Source organism: Athene noctua, chromosome 5 (genome assembly GCF_965140245.1).
Source record: "Athene noctua chromosome 5, bAthNoc1.hap1.1, whole genome shotgun sequence".
NCBI lineage: Eukaryota > Metazoa > Chordata > Aves > Strigiformes > Strigidae > Athene > Athene noctua.
The window spans coordinates 19,200,354-19,224,595 of NC_134041.1; the positions used below are offsets into that span (position 1 = coordinate 19,200,354).

The 24,242-nt window shown below is 36.0% G+C and overlaps 1 protein-coding gene across 1 annotated transcript in view; it reads left to right on the forward strand.

The window, feature by feature from the left end:
• RPAP2 (RNA polymerase II associated protein 2) overlaps positions 1-24,242 on the forward strand; it is a 42,067-nt gene that overhangs the window by 13,113 nt on the left and 4,712 nt on the right. Inside the window, exon 11 of the mRNA XM_074906559.1 lies at positions 6,173-6,241. Within this exon, the coding sequence (XP_074762660.1) occupies positions 6,173-6,241 (69 nt within the window). The remainder of the gene's footprint in view (positions 1-6,172; positions 6,242-24,242) is intronic.

A 24,242-nucleotide genomic window follows, 5' to 3' on the forward strand; every position in this document is an offset into this window, starting at 1 on the left:
CACAGATCTCTATACACGGAATATATTACTATGGAAGATACTCCTTTCCTTTCTGGTGACTGTGCATGATCTCTTTCTTTCAAAAGAATTGTTAGTGTTTGAACTTGGTTCCGTAATTGCAGTCTTTTAAGTTGTGATTAACCTTTTATTTTAGCCACAGCACTGAAACCAGGGAAGATACGTTTTGTTATATCGGAGCAGCATGTATAAACTGTATACATACCAATTATTTGAATAAGATCTTTTTGTCTTAAACCAGTTTTGTTGCTCTGCAGTCTAAATACTTAATAGTTACTTTAGCTTATGGATTGATAGAGCTGGAAAAACTACATTTGTCTCTTTCAATCTACTTTTGTATGATTAATTATGTGAGAAGTCCTGGAGGTTCTCAAAAGCAGAACTTCTATTTTAAATCATTTTTACTATTCAAAGATATTGTGGCCCAAATATGAAGTTTTAAAAGTGGTTAATAGGAAAGGAACCTGGAAGTCAAAATGGACTTCTAAAAACATGTATGTGTGTGTGTGTGTGTGTATATATATATATACACACGTGTGGATTAACAAAATGGAATCAGATCTAATTAATTTGGACTTTGATTCCAATACCTGGCTCAGGTAGCAATAATTGATGATATTTTTAAAATTTCCCCTGATCTCTTTCTGATCCCTCACATAACTCTTTGAGTTTATTTTTAAGGTTTTTTTGTTAGGAAGTAAGTTGAAGGCAATGGTAGCAAATTCTCGAGGCTCTCTTACTGTGAAGATTGCAGATAAATTGGTGAGAAATTCAGCATTTCAGGCAGGGGATGGCTGAAGACAATTGTGGGCACTACACAAGAATTCATAAGTTCCTTTATATATCTCTCTCTCTCAAAATAAATGGAGTTTTATTGTCACTAATGGTAAAATAGTACAAAAATAGAGGAAACGGAAGCAATAAAAAACTTTGGCCCTTTCTCCTTCTTACCTTTCTGATACAGAAAGGTCTGTTGATAAGACAAAAGCTAGCTCATGGATATTAAGATGAAGGCATACGTTTGAATCTCCAGTTCTGTAGGTAGGTTTAAATTTACTTAATATGAGTGGTCTCTGTGATTTTAGGCTGAGTCACTTCGCAGGGGGACCTGGGATAAATTTTAAGCGGTATCTATGTTTGCAAGGTATAAAAAGTAAACCATTACTTTCGTTGTTAACATAGTTAAAACATTGATGATTATGGAGGGAGCACTGACAAATGCTAGTGCTCTTTCCTGCTTTTTGTACTGGAAATATTTCAGGCTGAAGAACTTGCAAAAGAGGGTGGGAGATAAAACACATGGCTGTAGTAGAGCTTAGCTGAGGAAGGGTAAAAGAGCATGTGGTGAACTAAGCAACAACAATTTTCAGCTCCATTGGTTTTTAAAGAAACACTTGCAGTTCAGCCTCCTTTGGGCAGCATTTCATTCAATCACCACTGCTGGGAAACGCTCTAGAGGGATCTCAAGAGACATTTTAGAATGGTTAGAGCTCTTCCCAAACCAAGTCCCTCAGTGCCTGTAAGCTTTTGTTACGAAAACTGAGATGTCAAATAATTCTCCAGAGTGTGTAAGGGCACTTTGTTAAAAGATCGAGAGAAAATTAGCTATTTGTATATAAATCGAGGCTAAATGATCATGTTTGTGAATGTGTGGTTGGGTTTTTTTAAGCATAATATTTCATATTGAAAATAGAATTTTGTCTGTATCTTATGGTCACAAGTATTTTAATTCATTCTGTGGAATTTATCACTGACATTGAACTCTGTCCATGAATATGATCCAATTGTTTCTTAAAGATGTGTTCAAGACTTTTTATTACAGCTTTGCCTTACCTGGTTTCCAAGACAATATTTTAGCTTTTAAATATGTATCGTGAGCATATGTTACCTTGCGTATACTGTTACTAATAGGCTTTTACCTATTACCTTGTTAAGTGGAATTCTAGGTTCTGGGTTTCAAGTCAATTAGCCATAGTTTGTTGTAGACAAGGTTCTGTATGGAAATGTGAAAGTACCAGAACGTTAAAGACCTTTTCTCAAGTGACTTCTCAACAGACTTCTCTTGAACAAGACAGCCTAGAGTTGTAATAGTAGCTCATTTTTTCTGGTTGTCATCAAAATAAATTATGCTACAATATGTAAATATGTTGCTCTTTTTCACAGGGTAGAGGATCTGTCTTTTATAGTTAAATTGATCTAGTTGAAGCCTAAAGAAAAACAATCTATGCTCTAGTATTTGCCTGTGCTGACCTGGGTTAGTTAAACTTATCTTAGTGCAGGTTTTGGAAAAACTGTAGATAGCTGAGATCCTCTAAAATCGCAACTATATGTTCTAATCCCATGAAGTCAGCTTGCTGCCTTACTGAACAGGCAAATGGCTGAAGTAACAGCTTGGATTCCTGAACTGAAGTTACATATGCCTACACCTGGGAATCTGGATGTGTGAATGAAAAGGCTGCTTCATTTGCAAAGTTGCTGATGATTTCACTTTGCAACGAAGATAAATTGTAAAATGAACAAGCGAAATAAAATCTTCTTCCTTTGGAGCACATTCTTTTTCTTCCAGTTATAAGAACACTGAACGTACTGGGTAAAACTGACAGCAAGCATGGACCTGTTCAAAGGAATGATTTTTTTCACCAGACGTATATTTAGTACCAGTAACTCATTGCTACTAGCTCTTAGTCAAATTCATAGCGATGTGTTGAACATTGATCTCATAGATTCATAGATGACAAGTATATTCTCATTGTAAGGATGAACTTCTAGAAAAGGAAATAACACTCAAGACTATAATTTATAAACAGATACAAAGAAAAATAAATTTAAAAAGATTGCTTTATATTAACCAGTTATATTTTCGTGCATCTGGTTCATAATACTTCATACTCGGGGCCTGTTAGGGGATAATTATTTAGCATAATAATCCTGGTGCCCCTCTGCCATTCCCTGTTCGACAGTGTTCCTTTTAAAAAATTGTTTCCTAAAAATCCCAGGAAATGTAATCGTGCTGAGGACAGGTTGGTGAGCTCTTGCATTGCTGAGTTTCTTTCCTGTAACTTGTGGTCCCTTCCAAGTTCTTGTACAGGGTGCTTAGGGATGTGCTTAAATCTGCTGCCACAGCAAGCAGTGTTCACAAATCAGGCCATCATTTGCTAATGGAGTTCTGCTAACGGAATTTGGAGCTGATGGTAATTAGATGGGAAGACAACTAAAGGAAAATAAGTAGAACCGTGTGTGCACTTTTTCTGTCATTTGGTGGTTTACTTTTTTTGTTTACTGGTTACTTTAATCTTGGACTCCCCTGTATTCCTACAACTTCAGTATTAGAGTTCACTTTTTTTTCAGGCTGGGAACTAGTCAGTTATTGGGAGGTCATTTGGGTTGGAATTTTTATGCATCTTTCTTTTTTAGTCCTTTACCCTGTCATCTTCTGCCACTTGGATGTATCTGCTCAGTCTGAGCTCCTTCATAGAGCATTAAAACTACTGCATGGGTCCTGCTGCCTACTGGATAGTGGAAGCAGTTGAGTCCAGCTGGTGGTGTGAACCACAACACCCACAAGCTAGCAACTAAGCGATCCACACAGCTATTTGGGATCATCCAAATTTCTTGGCTTACCTATCCTGCCCTACAGAGGCTAAGAAAGTAGAGACATTCTGTTTTGCAAAGTTGCATATTGTTTTCTTTCTTTGGGTAGGCAAGGGAGAATTTAGCCAAACTGTTTAACAGAAGATATTTCACTACAAAACTCAAATCATGTACACAAAATTTTGTACAGTTTTAACATTTCCACATTATATGTGTATGACAGAAATCTAGTGACCTCTCTTTCATGGATTGTTCTGAAGTTATAGTTTTGGCTAGAGAGTTAATGAACCGTTTTTACAGAGGACTTACACTTCCCTGTTGTCTGAAAGCTTTGCTCTACAGAGGCCTTGGTGTTGACACACAACTTGCTTTTGAAAGTGATTGCCCTTCCAGTGCTCCTTATTATTTAAGGCTTCACACCTGTAGGTTGCTAGCTTTAGTCTCATCTGGCTGAAATGTTTTCTTTTTTCAGCTGCACAAGTGTTTTAGGACAGGTGTTGTACTGAAAGGTTACTCATTGTAGAAGCCTGACTGTTCATCCAGTCCAGTGACAGTAGTGCATCAGCAGATCTATATTGCTGTATCCTGCTGGTTATCTGTGTCTTTTGACTACCTCTTTCATAAATCAGATATTGATGGCAATGACTAGTGTTCAGGCCTTGCCAATCAATACTAACATTGAATAAGAGTTAATTGACACAAATAACTGCATCTCTCAGTTTGTGTACAAGAATGACACCTTCCTGTGCTCTAATCAATAAAAACTCCTTGTAGAGCATTGAAATAAAGCTGCTTTCTCTCTTTGACAGAGTTTTCCCAGGTGGCTTGGAGCTGTCTCTTCCATTGTGTCTCATCATAGCAGATTAACTGGAATGTTACATATGAATTGCCTGTCAAGATAATTCCATCAGGCATTTCTTGGTAGTGTTTATCACTGCCATCAGTATTGAGTTCAGCCTTTGTTTTGTCTCTTATTCTGTAGCCAGAATAATCTAAGTTTACCAGGTATGAGGTTTGTTGTCAGCTATTTCAAATAGTAACTGGTGAACTTGAAACTTGTAATAATAAAAATAATCTGTGTTTGCCAGAACTGTTGGGTCTAGTTTGATGTGATAATTCCTGTACATATAGCACAAAACATTGCTTTTTCTTTCACCATTTAAGAAAACTCAGGCTGTTGAGAGACTACTTGAGTAATTATTGCTTCAAAATCTTATTTTGGTTGGAAGACTTGGAGATTTGAGGAGAAAAATAGGATAATATTGCTTTGATCATTACTATCCTTAAATAAAAATTTTATTAATTTTTAATACCTTTCTAAAATAGGGAAATGCAAAATGATTCTATAAAACATCTTACTAATAACTGCATTTTAAATGACCATTTTGGATATAATTTCAGGGACTTAGTTAAGAAAATTTGAATTTTAATAATGGCAAGTACACATACTTTTATTTTTACACTTTTTAACACTTTTTTGGTAACTATATACGTGCCCAAAGACATTTTTAAAATCTTTTAAAAAAATTTCTGGAGAGGAAAACCCTGGATTCAAATTTATTCCTAGGTATTTAATTTTAAGCAACTTCCCATCTTCACCAGTGCCTGTAGAAATGGGTATGAATGATAGGGTAGCTTTGTTCTGGATTTGAATTTATACAAGGCTGCATGGAAGGGAAGTTGAGAGCAAGAAGGAAGCAAACACAGGGAAGCACTTGCCCCTCAGTGCTTCTGTTGGATGGTGCCATGTCTCTGAATAAAATTATTTCTGCTAGCCTTTTTGGGTGCCTGCTTAGCTACAGCTTTGGTTTTAGCTGTGTCTTTTCCATGAAATTGCTGGTCTTCAACACCATGGGTCATGCCTAAATTCAGCCATAGCAATTCACATGGGAATTGTTTTGAGTCAGATTAACGTTTGACTTAAAGTAGATCTGTTTATTACGAAGTTCAGCCAAATGAGTCAGCAGGTATAAAATGCAGCAGCACTTTTGCTGAGCACCCGTGCACTTCTTGATTCACAGCTCATTTTCTTGCTCTTAAATCTGCAATGGGTCCCATTGCATAAATTAGAGTTCGAGGTTTCCATTTTAAAAACAAGAATCATCACAGGATTGTCTCCAGTATCTTATAAAATCCAGTCTGTTTCCACAACATTAGCTTTTACAGCAAATCTGGATCTGAAGCCAACAGGGGGGAAACTAAGTGTAAGAAGGCCCATCTTTTCAGAAACACATGTGCAGTTCCTGAGAATTTCCCAGTGGGTATAAGTGAGAGATGAGCCCTCACAGCAGCCAGAACTATTTGTGAGCTAATTAAAAGAATTAGCTTCTGTTCAGTCTTCCCCATCCCATTTTCATATAGAAAAAATATTGGGAATTCTGCCATTCCTCCACTAAAGGATGAGAGAAGCCTGAAAGTTGGTGAATTGCTCAGATACAGCTGTAGTTGCTGCATTGTAACTCAGTGTATTAAGTCTTTTAATGGTAGACTTAAAGTTCAGTAGTTAATATCTGTTTACTTTCACTCTGAAATGTTCTTATGGGTTTTTTTAATTATTTTTCAGGTTAACAAACAGAAATATTATTCACAAAATGCCTGAATGGACTCTAATTGCTATTGTTTTGTTATCTGTGTAAGTACCCTTTAATGTCAAATATTCTCGTACGCAACTGTCTTAACTAGCCTAATCAAGATAAGATTTAATTTTCAGATAAAAGGAGTGAAAGATTTCTTTACCTGGGGAATCAACAGAAATATTTTTTCATGCAAATGAACTAAATTCTCCTGACAAAACAGGATTGTCCCACTTGAAACAACATGTTAACAATGGACTTTATGTTAAAAACAACTTTATGTTAAAAAAAGAGAAATTAAGCTTTAGGGGTTTTTTAAGAGGGCTGGTGGGGTGAAGGAGGAGTATACTTTGGTCTTCCATTTGCTGCTGACAGACATTCTTCCTCTGTGACAGTAGAACAAAATGATGTGTATTACATTATTTGGATTTGGCGTAATTGTTATGCTTTTCTCATTTTACTTCTAATTTCTTAAAAGATTTCACTTTTGCAATTAAAGTAAAATTATTTCCATAAAGATACGGTGTGCTTCTAAATAGGTTTGTGTGAATATTGTAGCAAACTTCTTTGAGAGGGGAAAACTTTTTTAGCAGCTCCCAAATTTATGAAAGGAATACTGGGACCCAGTATTTTATTTTTGAGGATTAGCTTTCCTGTTTAAGATTATGATACTACGGTGGCTACACTCCTCCTTAGCTTTGATCTACTTGCTGTAGAATTAAATTCTTTCCAAGGGTTTTCCTAATGGGAAGTCTGATTTTTATTATAGTGTCTTTCAGTAAATGTATACATGGAGACACTACCTATAAAAGCTGTAGTCATACACATCAAGTAACTTCTTTAATTTACATTTTCCAAATTCATGGACATTTCCAAAGTTAAAGATACAAACTTTGCAGTGTGTAAAACAGTTATCTCAGAAATTTGTATTAAACATTTAACACTGGTTCACCTTTTAAGTAATCATTGGTGGTTTCACACAGTGTCAGGGCTTGCCTTTCAGTAGAGTTAAACCATCAAGCAATCTTTGTATGTCTTTCAGCTTGAATTACAAGATTGCAAAAATCTTATTCTACAGACTTTATTACCACACTGCTGCTGCTTCTTTTGGGCTTCCTGGGTCACTGGAGCCTGTAGGACAGAGAAGTACTTAGACATTCACAGGTCAAGAAGTGTTGCGGGCCAGCCTCGTTGCATCCCCAGTACTGCACTTACTTTCCTTGATATTACTTCAGTCTGACACATTGTTCTGGCTTTACTGTCCCAAGGAAGACTGTACCAGCAGGCATTAGAGTAGGCTTCAGCGAGCCCTACATCTGTGTCACCCAGCCAGATACCGCTCAAATGATTCATTAAATCAGAACACAGAAAGTAACTTTACTTGAATGCCTTGGCATAAATTTTTTATCAACTATAAGAACAAATCTTTTGTCATTTTTACTATATATTCTTATGGTTGAATTGGTAATTTGTGAAACAGATCTTATGAATTTTTCAAGTAGTTTCTGTACATTTAAGGAAATGGTGACTCTTTAGATCAGAAGTTAAAATATGTTGCTGGTCTCCACATATGGTGAGCTCTAAATGTTTACATATCTAATGACTGTTTTACAATTGCTTTAAAATGTATGTAAGTAGCAGGCAGTCTTGGTGGCAATCAGTATAAGCAGATTACCAAGTCTGTTTTTTGCTTTTGCTTTCTAAGGGTCCACTTCTAAACAAACAAATTTTATTTGATCCTAAGATAGAGTAGATTTTATTTCTAATATTATTCTATTGAAATAATGAATAAAACTCCTGTTGACTTCAGCTTATTGTAAAGCTCTTGCAAGCTCATGATCTTCAGATTTTGAACAATTATTTCTCTCAGCCCCTTCTTAGAAGAGGATGTGGGAGAATGTTGATGGGGTAGAATGAGTGTTAAGCTTGTTCCAATGAGATGATGAATGTTGCATCATTTCTGGAAAGATTAAAACAGAACATTTAATTATTTGTGGGTTCTAATCAAACTTGGCAATTTAGTGGAAGCCAGAAGTGCGCAGGAAAGGGCTACTGAGGATCTATGCAACCTCTCACAGACAGGTCCTGAGATTGTGGCCCTTTCTCGCCTCCTGCAGTCTGCCAGGGAATCTGTTATATCTTACTAATATTGGTCATAAAAAGAATTACACTCTCAAAAGTCTTCTGTGGCTTCCCCTTAGCTATACTGAGAGACGATGCATGTTGCAGCACATGTAATGTCATTCACATCACAGGGTTGTATGGGGCCTGAGTCAGAATGGTTCTTTACTAGCTTCTGTCACTGAAAGGGGAGAACATTTTCAAGAGGATGTATGTGTTCACAGATCTTGACCTGGTCCCAGACAGAGGATAGACTTTTCACTCCTAACACTAAATAGCGAAGTAGCATAAGCAACACCCTGGAAGAGAATAATACTTCCTCTTTCCAGGAGGATGAAAGATGATACTGCAGGTACCCTGGGGTGCAGGAGGTATAAGAACACAGACAACAGAAAGCAGAGTGAGCATGGGATTTCAGAAACTACTAAGACCTCAAGTATTTTTTGTTTTGTTTGGAAGGGGACAGGGTTGTTTTGTTTAAAGTAGCAACTGTTGGACTTCGCTTGCACCCCATTTTGTGCATCGATATTGTGGCTCACCACTTCCTTCTCATACGTGGCTAGTGTGTGCTGAGGACTCAAATGGTGTACTTAATTTCACAGTGCACTTTCAGAGTACCCTGACCCTTTTTGTGATATGCTACTGGGCAGAATAACTATTATCATTACAGCTGTATTGAATTCAGGCATCATCACTGCTTAATACTTTGTATTATGTTATGGTAAGGCTATCCTATCTTCATTGGAGTGTGCATAGTAACTCTTTGTAGGATACAGCATGTTGGATCATGGTAACATGTAATTTTGGTGCTTAGATTAGACCTAGGCTTCCTTTATAGTCTGCCAGTCCTTGAGAAACTACGAGAAGTACTTATGTGCCCTTGATTCTACTGACTGTTGAAGAAACCTGGGCTTCTAATTCCCTGCTCTGAAATGAAATGCCTGAAACTAGACAGTGTGACTGTCTTTCTCAGAGTATAAAATGTTGGAGATTGCAACAGTGGAGCATTTCGTGTTCCTAGTGAACAGCTGGATTTATTCAATCAAATTATCGTATAAAATATGAACAGCCAGTCTCAGCCTTTATTGAAAATCTAGCCTCAGGCACTCCTATCTTTATGACCAGCACATTCAGCAATGGTGTATCAACCTTCTTAGAGTACACCTTGACAGCCAGAAAATTATGTCCAAATAATTTCATTCAAGCGTGTCATGGAGTGGGTGACTCTTTAAAATGATCTGTAGATAAATTATTTGTAATTTCTAATAATTTTGGCAGTGGTATACTTCTATGCTTTCCTGTTGCAGTGTTGAGTATGTTAAGCAGAATTTTTTGTTATAGCTGCTTTATAATGTGCTGTAAACTAGATGTTGCATCTATTTCCCCTGAAGAACTTTGCAAGACGTCAAATGATGCAGATAAAGAGATACAAATACAGTAGTTCAAGAAAGAATGGAGAAAGCAGTGGGAAGATTGGTTGCTATACAAGCATGGGCGCTTGCTGTTTTTAGTGTATACCCCTGGTACAGTCTAATGGAAAGCTTTCAAGATATTTTCAGGAAATGTCTGCTTTCATCTTACTTATCTAAGCTGGCTGGTTCCAGTGAACTGTGGTCAGCTTCATGTACAAAGCCTGTGCAAGAGGTTTCCCCGCTAAAAGCTTTGAAGCATTTCAAAATGTTCTGGGATTAGTTTATAAGCATTTGGCTGCAGTATTTAAACAAACTCAAAATGACCATGATCACTAAACAAAAGCCATCATTATATGTGTGCAGCCACTTTAGATAAATGTGTCATGTGGAGATGTACTCTGGAGGTTTACTCTCTTGGAGATAACAGTTCAAGAACTGGAGAATCTTGGGTTCAAGTATGCGTTTTTACTTCTTTGCACACGAGAGCACATCTATTGCTTAACACTGACACTTACTATTTTAAGAGGAATTCATATGTTTGTGATATTGCTACTCTGTTCTTATCTGAAAATGTCTGAATGTCTGAAATGTACAAATCTAATGTACAAATACATACTGGATATGAATCAGACTTGCAGAGTGACTCTTTTTCCTCCAGAAACCACATACAAGTCAGCTGGATGATCTTTTTTTTAGCAAGTCTGATGATAGAAGATTGGTTCCAGGTTTCAGCTGAGAAAAATAATTTATCGTTAAGCTAGAAATACAGTTATTTCCCCTTTTGAAACAGAGTTTGCAGGACCAAAAATCCAGAAAGTCTTTCTTTTTATAAGAGTTTCAATGTGGTCATAGTATTGTCTCTGCTCTTGGTCTCTATCTGTAGTGTTATATTATTGTGTGAAACAGAGAAAAAGCAAGTTTGTCTTAACACGTTAAAAAAATTAAAAAGTATATTCTTCCCTTTTTCACTCTTAATAATTTTGGGTTGTCATTTGGTGAGTCTGAACTCAAATGGGTTTTCTGTTAAGCAGTTCTTACTTATCAGCACTTTCTAAACAAACTCAAATTGCTTATTTGGCATACTGTGGAGGAGATCAGTATTACTTTACTTCCTCCTAGCATATTCCAGTATTACTTAGGAAACATATATAGAACAGTATTTTGAGGGATTTGCAGTGTTGGTAATTGGAACATTAATCAGTGCCAACTTTAAAATTAATTAATTAAATATCTTCATCATTCATAAGGGAGAAAATAGAAGAAGAAACTTCTGGATAACTTTCTGGATCATTTTCCTTATCCAGAAAAATGCCACTGTGTTGCTGCAGTGCTTGTACATACAAAAGTGACACTGTGGATTTCATTGCAGCACAGGCAGCTGCAGTCTTCTTCCATTCTGGTATTTCTCATGGATAGCCTTCTAATCGGGGTTTTGGGTGTGCTGCCTAACTTTCAGGCTTGCCCAGCACAAACTCTCTGAGGTGAGTCCAGGATAATTAGTTCCCCTTTACAGTTCTGGCCCTTGACCTTGTCAGCAGGAGTGGCTGGACCCTTAGCACATGCTGTCTCTTGGACTTCTGTTGCGTGGAGTTAGGGGAATTGGATCAGAAAGTTGTCCTCTCTGCACCTGCCAGTTTTGCTGCCCAGTGCAAGGAAAGAGCAGGGTCATGGCTGTCTGCCAATTCTCTTGGAAATCTCTCCAAGCCACAGAAATCTACATGTTTCTGCAGCTGTATGTGTGGCCATTCAGACTGAAGTCATGCCCAACTGTGCAGAGCTGGCGTGCAAAGTGCATCACCAGTAACAAATTGTCCTTCATGGTGGTGGTGTTCTGCCTAGTCTTTTTGTTAGACTCTGGAAATACTTATGTTGAACATAATTTCTGATCTTCTGTTTTGGTCACTTGGGAATTTATATTGCAAGGGTACTTATGAATTAAGAATGATTGTAGGGAAAGTACTTTTCTCTGCCACTTCATTTTTGTCTTTTGTGTGAGTAAAAGAGATTTTTGTTGCAACTTCTGTTTCAGTCCTCTGAAAGATAGCATGCTAGATTTCAGAAGTCTGCTTTATCATTTTGACTCTTTGGGGAGCTAACTTGGTCAGTGGAGTTCGTGTCCTATTGAACTCTATGCCACAACTATGTACTGATCAAGCAGATGGAAAAATTGCCCAGCCCTATTAGAGAACAGTTTTAAATTTATGACTCTTGAAAAGGTATATATTTAGAAGATTTCTTTTGTAATGTCATGTTTTTCCTCCTTCCATAATTGCTGCCTACAGCTTTGCTTATTGGAAGTCATGTTGTAGCACAGAATAAGTTGTACAGTTACACAGTAATATAGACAGTTCTGAACTAAAGCTGCAAGTAAGATGTGAGTAATCCACACTGTTAACAGCTGCCCTAAACTAAGTTTTAAACTAAGTGTCTTTTAACTTCATCCACAGAGCAAACGGAACTGTTAATTTTGCAACTGAATCCTGAAGCTGTAACCCTATGAAAATATACTTGTTTCCTTATTAATAATTAATCTTAATACATTCAATGCAAACATTATCATGAAACATTACCCATCTGTTAAAAGAAAAACATGACTTTGACATACGCTTGCTTTTTTTTTTTTTCAGAATTTTAACGTTATCTTAGTAAGACTTCTGATGAACAGCCTACATTAATGGGGACATGACACACAGGCAGTGTTTTTGACTTAAAGGAAACGTCATCGTAAAATGAAAATCAGTGTTGATTTGGCTTGTTTCTAAACCAAAAAAAAAAATGTAGAGGTACATATAATTGGAAAGGTTATTATGGCTTCCTAGCATGTGATCCCCAGGTATTATGTACCAGCAGAATTTTTAGCATGGGTTCTGGATTTATTTGGTTGGTTCTGTGCAGAGTGTCATATTGGTACCTCTACTAGGCTAAGTCTCATATTCTGTTCTTCTTTAGCACTGCAGTAAATTGTTTCCAAAGTAGAAGTATTGTTCCTTAACTTTTCTGGAACCACTATAACAGAAAAACTTTGATTATTGAAAATCTGTGAAAGAGCAGTATCTTTTGAAGATCTCATCATTCCTCTCCTTGTGGTGCTTGATGCACATTATGGAATGTAAAACATTCCATATATATAATGCTAGACAGTAAGACAGGCTGTCTAGAAAGACACTACTTCATTCCAGAGATTAGTTTTCTGTGCTGTATTGCTGTTGAAAGTGCCAGACCTGACATGGCGGACAGTATTTCTGCTATGAAGTATATAATAGGGATAAACAAAAAATTATTCAGAGGCATGAAAAATTTGGAGGGGAGAGGAGATTACAACTAATTAATTCAGAAAGAAGGCAAATTACTTTTTTTATCTTATAATTGCTAGTGGGCAGTACACTGATGAATTGCAGACTTGTTTTCATTTCCCAGTAGTTTTGGAATTGTGTGCAAAGGAAGCTTGTATTTCTTCTCATTAGTTTTTTACTTCCTGAGATGTTAAAAATTTTGACACCCAGTGGTGTCCTCTAGTCTGGCAGTTAAGTTCTGATCCTGATGAGGGATGTTAACAGTGAAGGCAAAAAATGTACAGTATTTTCTGAAATATGTTCCTTACATATTTATGGAAACAGAAAATACAGCCTCTTTGGGGAAGGAAGGAAAGGATGGAAGGGAGGGAAGAAATGTTACTGACAAGATGATGATGTATGAAGTGTATCTCTAGGTAATGGGCTATGATGAAGCTCTCAGAAGTTACAGACAATCCAAGCTAGTGGATTTAGCATCAGGGTGCAGGTGGCTCTACTGATGCGAAGTGTATAATTAAAATAAAGAATTGGGGTAAGTTGGCAACCATCAGTTAACTGGAATGTTGTATATATAAACATAACTATATTTTCATACAACTTTGCATGGCATAATACAAAGAAACCGAAGCAGTCAAGTCCGTAACAGTACATGTTCTCTTCCCATTCCTTCCCAAAAGTAAAACTGTCCTTTAATTGACTGGTAGCAAGCATAGCTATCCAGTATATGGGAGCTTAGTCTAGAAACTGCGAAGTGTGTATGTATAATTACATACTATTAGATACAAAACTGTTGGTGCAAAAACTGTACAGATGTTTGACTGTTTAGAGGCTTGGGATCTCAGTATGTTTCATTTCATTTGGATGTACACCACACATATTCTCTGTGACAGAAATGCATATATCGCTCTATCTCTTCCACCCTCTATCCGTATGAACATTTTAAGAAGGCACTGAAGAGATCTAACTCGTTCATCATAAAACTCAGTATTTCTGAGATGAGGCATCAGTTTTTTAAAAAGATAAAGAATAGTTGAGATTCATGTGGCCCTTCCTGTTTCAAACCTCACCAGACATTCTGCTATTTTTAGGTATATGCTTAGGTCAGTGTGCTCTCACAAATCAGTCTTAATAGTGGTGTTCTGTCATAGAGATGGTATTCAGTCATAGAGATGGTAAAATTAAGTGTAGAAAAGTGATTTATTTGAGATCATCAGGTCAGTGATAGATCTGGAAATAAAACAGTTAAACAGGAAAAGGTTTTGGGAGGTTTTTGGGTTTTGTTTTTAAACCTACTGTGAGCTGGCATGTCTGGGAAAAGGTGCTTAAGAATCCTTAACTTTGGGGGATTTTTTAGAATCTCATTTTGAGAGGTCCAAAACTGCACTGGCATTTGTTTTCAAAACTGGGAAAGGCAAGCAGAAGAATACTGAGGTCCATATGTTTAAGGTCTGAAGAAAAAAAATTTGAACACAGTGGAATCAAGTCTATTCCTAGCATGTCTCTTTACTCAGCTGCGTTATTCCAGGTGTTTGATCTGTATATTGGGCTGAAAGGCAGATAATCGAGTTCCAGTGTTAGAAAGTTGAGAAACTAAACTATGATCAATTTTATGATCATTGTTTCCATAGTAACTGAGTACAGGTGAGTACATTTTATAAAGTCAAGTATTGACAAATGATTTACCTAAGCATACTGCATTGTAGCTGTTTTAACTGTAAGACAGTAAAATTTATTTAATCTTTCTTGATTTTTTTTTTTTTTTTTTTTTTGCTTATCACTGAGATATTGAGTTGATGGGAATAGATTACCAGTATGTGGCAGCAAGAAAGTCCAGCAATTGCAAAAGTAGATGTATAGGAAAGAGTGTTTAGTTCATGAAATGTACCAGGTTTGTATATAAAGACATCTTTCAGATATTAAATTGTCCCACTGTATGGGCACAATAATTTATACAACAGTGTATATTTTACAAACTACTTAAAAGGTTCAAGCTCTCAAAAGCTTACATCTTAGCATTTTTTAATGTTACAGAGACTTATACCTGTGCTCAATTTTATGTAACCAAGTAACCCAAAGACTTCAATGGCATAGATTCCAGTATTTGAGAGGTGTCACAGGAAAACTTTGTGGAATATAAAAAGTAAGGAATAGGAGACTGAAAAGGATGAAAGGATCAATTTTAAAATAAATTTATTAAATTTAATATTTTGACTAAGTTGAAAAAGAGGAAAAAATGGGAACAAATGCTAGAATGGTAGGACTGAGAAGTACCTTTGATCTGTCAGCTGGTTAGCAGGAAACATACTTCAAATAAATGGAGCTTTTTAAACAAGGCCTGTCCTTGAAATGTGTACCTAAGAAACTTAGATTTGTTAGAGAGAAACAGCTGATAGTGATTTCTTCTAGGTTTATATTGTGAACTTTTTTTTTGCCTTGGCTTTATGCAGATAAGTAAGCTAAATAGAAACCTTTTGGAATGTAAGTGCTTTAAATGGCACGCAGTATTATAGAAGATCTGATGTTTCATGTCTGTGAACTAATATTGTAGTGATATTTTGGACTATGGTAATGTAGAGGTGGGTCCCGTACTCCGTTTGGTTTTAAAAAAATCATCCTGCAGTTGTATCTATTAATACAAGATGGTGAACATAGTCTCTAATCCAGCAAAACTTTGTATGAAGAATACTCTGGATAAGAAACCATAGATGTTGTTGAGCTGGTTTTGATGCTTCCTTAATCGCCTTATGTAGAAACCTCTTGTAGAGGTTCTTCTAATCCACTGTTAAAGATACCTAGAAACGCTGATTTGCATATGATTGCCCAAGTAATTGGTTTTTGCCAGACTTATATGATATTTGTGTTGATGGCAGTATGAGTAGTCATTTTAAAATAAGTAAGTTTTGGAAATAGAGTTCCTAAATATCGCTATAACAGGAAGCAAATAGAACCATTACATATTATTACTATAGCTTTAAAGGAGTCATGGGTCCCTGAATTTTTGTCACTGGCATTGCAACATCGAAGTATTTCCAGAGTGTTGGCTGCTTCTTTCTCATTAGACAGGCTAAGCCTGGGTTAAAAACAGCGATCCCCGAATACTTAACGAAGCCAACTGCTTTGTATTACAGGTTCAACATAATGCTAGCAAATGCTTGCAGAGCATGTGATGTCATTTTCCACCTGTTGAATGTTCTGAAATGTGTAGTTCCTTTCCTGGACAATTGCCAAGGGAACTTACTTTATTTTATGTGTGCATATATAAGGTCGGGAAACTTGCTCAAAAGGAACATTACAGGAGTGATACTGTGTGAGAAGAAACAGTGTCGATGCTTGCATTACAATGGTTAAAATAATTGCACAAAGCAATAGACTTGTAAATTTTCTCTCAGCTGAATGGAAATTTTTGCTATCATGTTTATGTGCTACTGGTTACTTATAGGGAGATGAAATATGGGAATAGTGAGAAATGCCATTTTCTAGTTACTTTCTGAGAAGAATTGTTTTACATAATTATGTTGTGGTAAAATAGTTTGTTACATGAACTGAGAGTTTCAGATGTTTATTTTTATTTTTAATTTCCTTTTTTTTTTCAGTTATTTGTATATGCAATGTACACTCTAAGGCATGTTGTCTTCAAGTATATAATGTACAGAACTGACAGAAATACCACTAAATGTCTATACTAAATTGTTACACCATTTGATGAAATGTCTCACCATAGTTTCTTTGAACACATTATATATTTTCAGACTTTTTTTGGATGTTCCTTTGCATTAGACTTTTACTTTCCCTGTAAAATTATTTACTGACCTAATGATGTGAATAGAATTTTTTTATATATATAAGGTGTTTTACTTGTCCTTCATTAAGTGTCAAAGTTCATCTACCTTACAGAAGTTAATAGTCAGTGAGTTTTTTCCTTTTCTGTATCTTCTTGTATCAGTGCAACATTATAAAATCTTTTCACTTCAGGATCTTTGAAGTTACACAGCTAGCTGTTGTAAATAACAGCTGGAAGCTGATGGAGTGATCCTTAACTTTCAGGAGAGAGGAAATAAGTGGCATAAACAATACATCCTGCTTTTCATGCAAATAGTCTGTTCATTAGGTTAAAAAAAAAAATACAAAGATCCAGAATATTTGCATCTTATTAAATCCATTTTAAATAAAGTTTCTGTACCTGATAAGGTAGCTATAAGCCTGTTGCCTCAACACGTCTCCCCTGCATAGTACAGTTAAAACATTGGAGTGCCTTTTGAAAAATTCCCGTATGCAGCCTAATGGAAAAAACAAAAAATGGTATGTTAGAGTAGAACCAGCAAAGTGTTTTGCAAATGTTCACTCGTCCTCCAAAGCCTATGTGAGGAGAGCATGATATGATGCGAGGGAACTCTGCTGTGCAGCCTGGTCCCAAGGGCCTGACCCAGCTCCCTGAGCACCATCCTAGAAAGCAGTGGTGTTCGGGCTGGTACGGCTTTAGGTGTGCTCAGGTTGCTTTCTGAATTGCCAGTTGCCTATTTGGATACAAATAACTGACTGGAGGAAAGACGAAGAAAGAAAGAGCAAGCAAATCCTTTGTCTCTCTTTCAGTTGTTAGTAAGCACTTTTATCAAAAGGTTAGATAAAGCCTTTTACTGTAGGTATGCTTTCCTTTTACTGTTGTATCCATCCAGCTGCACCACAAGTGAAATTTTGACCCCATTAAAAGGGAATGGGAGTTGACTTATGTCTGGACACTGACTTTATGAAACGTGTGTGTGGAAGGCAAACTTTAAAAGAAGAAAAATACATAGTTTGTGTAAGTATATACATAAAACGTATCAAAGAGAACATTTTTCTTCAACAGACTTGTAGAAGCTGGATAGGAAAAAATGACGGTAGTGGAAACAATTAACAAAGTTAACTTTGAATGAGCCTTAAGTTTTGCCATATACTTGGATTATGTAGGAATTCCAGTTGTTGATTTTGAATCAGTGTTTGTAGCATTGATTTAAATGTAGTGGACAAAAATTTTAAACTATGAATAATTTAGTTTCTATTGCCATCAGAGGATTAAAGTGTCTGTGCTGGATTTTGTGGACAAGTCAGTACACAGTAGTGAAAGGAAGTTAAATAATAAATAAAACATAAATTGCACTTCTACACAAGCTTTGTAGCACAAGCTACAAAATTCTTGTCTTTATGATGAGAATGGGATCTTCAGGCTATATTTAAAATTAGACAAGAGGTAGCTTTTTTTCCTCAGTAAGAAAATTGCCTGTTTATTTCTCTCAGTTGTTATCATTCAAGACTGTGGGCTTTGGAGTGTTTTATCTTTCATTAAGAAAATAGAATATAGGAATAAATTTGGGAAGATTGAAGAAAGCAGCCCCTGAATACTGACTGTCCTCTTTGACTGATAGGATATGCTAACAGAGAGCCCCAAATTAGAGTTTGCTTTAATTTCAGAGCTGCAAATGATACTGATAATTACTCTTTTTTTGGCACTAGTATGCTTTAATTTGAAAGAAGACTTAATTCCATAGTGATATTTAAATACTTCTGCATCTTGTTTGTAAGTTAGATCCTTCCAGTTCAAGATTGTCTGTCAAATATTAATGTGTTCTAATGGAAAATGTTCACTCTAGAGACAATCTTTTGCTTTTAAGGGTTTTTTCTAAATGTTGAGCTTTTAAAATCATGCTCAAACTAAAGTTATAAGAAGCAAGTGGTGTTTTTTAACCGAAACTGTGATCTTAACCGTTAAATTACATAAATCGAGGCTGTAATGTTTTCTAATTTCTGAGTATGATTGTGTAACCACTTAATTATACCAAAGGTTATAATTTTTTAAGCTCCCTTACAACTACACTCATGTTGTGCTTTAGATCAACTTTCTCTCTAACACTAACTTTTGCTTGATGGATGCATTATGCTTTAAGGTCTGTGGAAATCCCTGCTGTGATTTAAGATACTTTACTGACAAAATTGCTGTCCCTAGACAAGTGTGCTGTATCCACTAAGTGAGAGACTCTACCTCAAATTAAGCAAGTGGTCAATATAGTGTGAAGAACATTCAGTTACAGTGATGCTTTGACTTACTCTGTCAAAATGGCTGAGTGCCTTTTGGTAGGGGTTCATGAAACAGATAAACGCAGCAAGTGTTTCAGTTCACCCCATCAACTGAAGCACTATTATTAAGTGGTTGATATATTGGCGACACTCCAGTTATATGTACAGGCAGATGGTCTACAGGCTACAATACACATCTATTTCAATGAGTTTTATTGCTGATCTGTAACACTTGTTGTATTGACTCAGTCTAGCCATTTGTCTTAAACAAAACAATTACTTTTGTTTAATCAGTTATGTTGAAGGCTTCCTTCATAGGAACATAATTTAAATAGAATCTAAGACTGTATTCTGTAAAACTTTTATATTAAAAGAATAGAATTTCTGATTAATAACATTTTTATTGCATTGCTAAGCCCATCAAATCTGTAACACAGGAGCAGTGCAAATATATTTGAAGTAATTTTTAAAAAAACCACCACCACCACAAAATCACCCCAGTGCTTTTGTGCTGATGCAGTAAAACACAGTATAAGAGCATGGCTGTCCCCATTTATTCATTTACATGACTTGTGTATTTCAAGAGGATTTTTAATTTAAATGCTAAGAACTATTACTGAGAATGACCTGCAGTATCATACTGATATTTAGGTTTTCTAAATCTGCTCAAAATTTCATTTAAATCTGTGGATGAGGTTTTGTGCTATCTCTTCAACTTGCAATGCAAGGAGTAGGAAATTTACAGTAGACAGCTGCTGAAGGAGTCTTGGACTTGATGAAATTAAAGTACCTTGTAGTACTGAAACAACTTCAGGGGCTCCTGTTTAGGTAATGGCATCCTCTTTGGTACTGCCCTATAATCTGCCTGTGGTCCAAGAAGTAGTACAGTACGCTCAGTATGTCCAGTGCAGCAGGGCTTGTTCTGGCCTCCTCAGTGGAGCACCTTTTCACCAGTCTTCCACAGGGTCAGTTTGAAAAACAAACCCTCTCCTACCATTTGCCAGCTGACATTGCTGCCTACGGCTTGTTTTGATCCATGCAGTACTGTTCCAATCCTTTATACCTTGTAGAAGCAATCAAAGATGATTTCCCTCATGATTTCAACTCAAAATGGTAGGTACAGAGCTGGGAAGAAGACATGTTAATACTCCTTGAAAATTTCAAAAGCAGTTGATATTTAGGTAATACTGTCCCAAATGTTTACAAAAAAATATGTGGAGCAGGGGAAAGCTGGAAATCTTGTGGGTTTATGGCCTTGTAACTTAATTCTTCTAAGTACCAATTAATTATTCATAAAGATGGGCTGTCCTACATTCATGACTTTGTTTTTCCAAATCCAGAATTAACTCTTAATAGTCTCGCAAGTGTGAGTTTTGAATAGAAATTTGACAGACTTCCAAATTAATTTCCATTATCTGTGGCTCACACATTGATGGTATTCCCTGCTTCTGAATTAAAGACTTAGACTTTGATAAGCTGCTCTGCTTTCAGAGCCATTTGATCACACACATACAAAGAGTACTGGGTCGCTAACCAGTTCTTGCCAAATCCCAGCAACACACTTCAGTGTAGAGTTTCCATTAAAATATTTTTTGTTTGTGTCTGAAGATTGGCAATATCCTGGAAGACTTTTAGTGTAAAGGGTTTTTCTATTCAGATAGACTTTAGTGTAGCAGTAGGCAGGTAATGATCAATGGCACTCCACAGATTACTTTTCTTCTTTTTTTTTAGCATTGTTTCTCTTAAATCAGTCCTTGTTAACAGTGTGATATGACTTTATGTCATAGCAACAGAGCAAATATGCTTTAGAGTAGTGCTAACAGCTGATTGATCTCTATGAACCTTTAACAGCTATGTCAAATGACTCCCAACTGCTGTTAGAGGCTTATAAGCACTTTTACTCTTTGTTAAATGTACATAGAAGGTGTTACTAGACCTTCAGCTAAGATGCTTGTGAGATGAGAGGACTGGATTGGTCATAGCCATAGTACCATTTGTGACTTTCCAAAGACAGCAAAAAATGCATTGGACTTCCTTGTAGGTAGGGACCCTTAGCAATAGTCTGTTGATGGCACCTTGATCAGAGACTTCTTGCAGTAGTCTGCATCTGTGTTTTTGTTGGGGAAGAGGGGAAAAAAAAAAAAAAAAAAAGTGCTGCCTATAGTTGTTGCCAGTGCTTTGTTTCTATGTTCTGAAATGACTTCAAGAAACTTTTGTTGCACTCCATCATTCTGATAGAAGAATAATTATCACTTATCCTGGTTGTGATGCTTTTTAAGAAGTATGTCTTTTCTTATAGGCAAAGGTAGAAAAAAACTGAGAAAATTAAAAAGAAATAAAATTCTGTGTTGTGATGATTATCTTAAGTGTCTTAAGGGGCTCAAATGCCTCTAACTGGCAAAAATGTTTATATCCTTTTTTCCAAAGCTTTCTGTGGAAGGACAGGTGGTGCTTGCCTGTTCCATCACTCTGCTTTATAAATCTGTTCTTGTTCAAGTTTCAAGCATGCTGAACAAAGTAAGGGACTGAAATAATCGTGTTCAGATCCATGGCTTCTGCCACAATCGGTGGCTTTTATTTTTTTAAGTTTCTGCCATTAGAAAAAGTTAGGAAGACTGGCAATACTTATCTTTTTCTAGGAGGAGCTTATTATTGTTATTCTTTTGAGAATAAGCATATGGCATTTCTTCATGAGTATACAAGGGCTTTGTGTGATATCAGGTAAATATGTACACTCAAATTCTCAACACTTGCTGTGTAATTTTTAAGTGACCAATTTTGGGGAATGGAAATGAACTCAACTCCTAGGTGGTTGTGTTCTTACCCCTGTTTTTAGGCATCTATTTCAGAGAGCTATAACTAGCTGATAGAGTGGCACCTTTGAAAATTTAACTTTTTTCAGAAGGGATCACAGAATACATCTTAAACAAAACTTCTAGAAAGGTTTTCCTGAGGTCCATAATCTGAGGGGAGGATGGTAATGTACAGTTAGGGATGTTTTTAGAAAGGCTACTCACACTTTAGGAGAAGAATTGCCAATTAGCTCTTTTACCTACATAAAAATATAAAACCCCCCCCATAATCTTTTCTGAATGTATTCAGCTATCTTGTTTAAGGTATGCATAGATCTAAGAATGACTTGTGCACACTACCATATCAATTAATGAAATTTACTTCGTATAATGTGACTTCTAAAAATATTTTATTTTAGGTGAAACTCCTAAATATACTTGTCAAACATTTTTTGTAAGGCAACTAATTCATAGAAAGTTTGAGTCTTGAGTTGAAGCACTGAAACTATGTAAACATTTTGCAATAGCCAGATGCCATTTAATAGCTTGATAATAATAGCTTTGTCTTCACATGAATTCCACTTTTTTTTTTTTCTTGAATATGTAACATATGTCGAATAGCCAGCAAATACAAATTTTATCAATCAGATATAGTTTGACATTTTTAACACTTTTTAAACTTTACAAAGACCTGTTTACCATATGGTGTAAGTGGGTGTGCAGGAAACGACACTGTTACATGAAGTCTGATATATACTGTACTACTTTTCCATGAACTGAGCGTGAACACTTCCTTTTAACGGGTGTGCTGAAGGCAAGCCTTTGAAGCATGGGTGTATAACTTTGGACAGTAACATTTATGTTTGTGTGTTTCTGTAGATGATTGTTCTAAAATCACTTAATCCTTTAGCTTTTCTTATTTTTTTAATTTTATTCATTAAACTTTGTTGCACATAAATGTTGCAACATGTGAAAGAAGTAACAGAAAATCAGAATTTATATTTTTTGCGTTGTTGCAGTAGTCACTTGTTATTATTGTGGTCCACAGTATCCTATTTCCTGTTTATATTCTGTGTCTTTTGAAGATGCTGCAGAGTTTTGAGGCAATTCCATGATCCTTGAACCAAAATCCTATATATCATTAAATTGTATTAGTCATGATAGTTTCTTCAGCTTTCGGTGACTTGAAGATATTGATTCCAAATACAGTTTGGGATTATTTGCATACAGTTATGGTTTAATTCAGTTAGCATTTCATACAAAGATGAGAGCACAGCTCTTAATGTTCTGTTGTGCAGTATCTCAAATAAACATACATTGATACTTAGTGCACAGAACTTACCACTCTAGTGCAAACCAGCAACTTGTGCTCTCTCCTTTTACAGACAAAAGCTTCTGCTTCTGTTCCAACAACCGCTTAAAAGTAGAAAAATACTCGATAACAACTACTGCTTTTCAAATGACTAGTTAAAGCATCATTTAAATGCCAAAAGGACAGTTTTCCAAGATTAAAGTGTTTGTACATGTATTCATAAACGTTTAACATGTCCCATCTAGATGCAATTTTTAACTAATTGCTAGAAACTTAGAAATTACTTTTTGATTTAGTCTCCTTCTTATCAGATAATTACTAGCTTAACTAGTTTTTTAAAAGTTCAGGTAAGGAAAGAGTTTGACCTACAGCTAAAACATTAGGTCTTTTTTTTAAACTTTGTTTCTCAATATTTAACTCTTGGCAGTTTCTATGACAATAGCAATACCTTTTTCTTTCTTAGTATGAGCTGTAATAGCTACTCTTTAAACAGAATGTCTTAAACAGGGTCTGATAGTTAGGACATGTTTGTAGTTCATGAAACTATATTACTAATATTACAGACTGCAGTTCAAAAAAAAAAAAGACTGCTTAGCATGTGAGCTTTATAGTATAAAGATTTTAGAATATTACTTAACACTACACAAGTTTTCTGCTCTTTTTGAAAAATAATGTCCTTATTGATGTGCTTTTAAGCCCAAGGCAGGAGGAAGAAAATTCAGGTGAAAATGCATGTAAATCTACAACATTGCCAAAAGAGTGTTTTGCAGTGTTACAGCCACCTGGCACCAGCACTCAGGAAGTCATGACTGTTTATGCCACCAGTCTCTGTTCATATATAACCTACATAATCCTGAGAAGGGTAAACTGAAGACTAGTAATAACACATCTCCAGGTCTTTCTTCCACTATCCTTGTCTCCAGACTAACACCCTGAAATGGTCACTCTGATCCTCTATCAGCACTTCCTCTGCCTCCCTGCTAATAAAACATGATAATGCAAAAATCAGCCTCCAGATTGCCAACACTGGGCAGAGGCACTCTGTTTTACCAGTTTAAATAGTAACTGCTACACTTCTC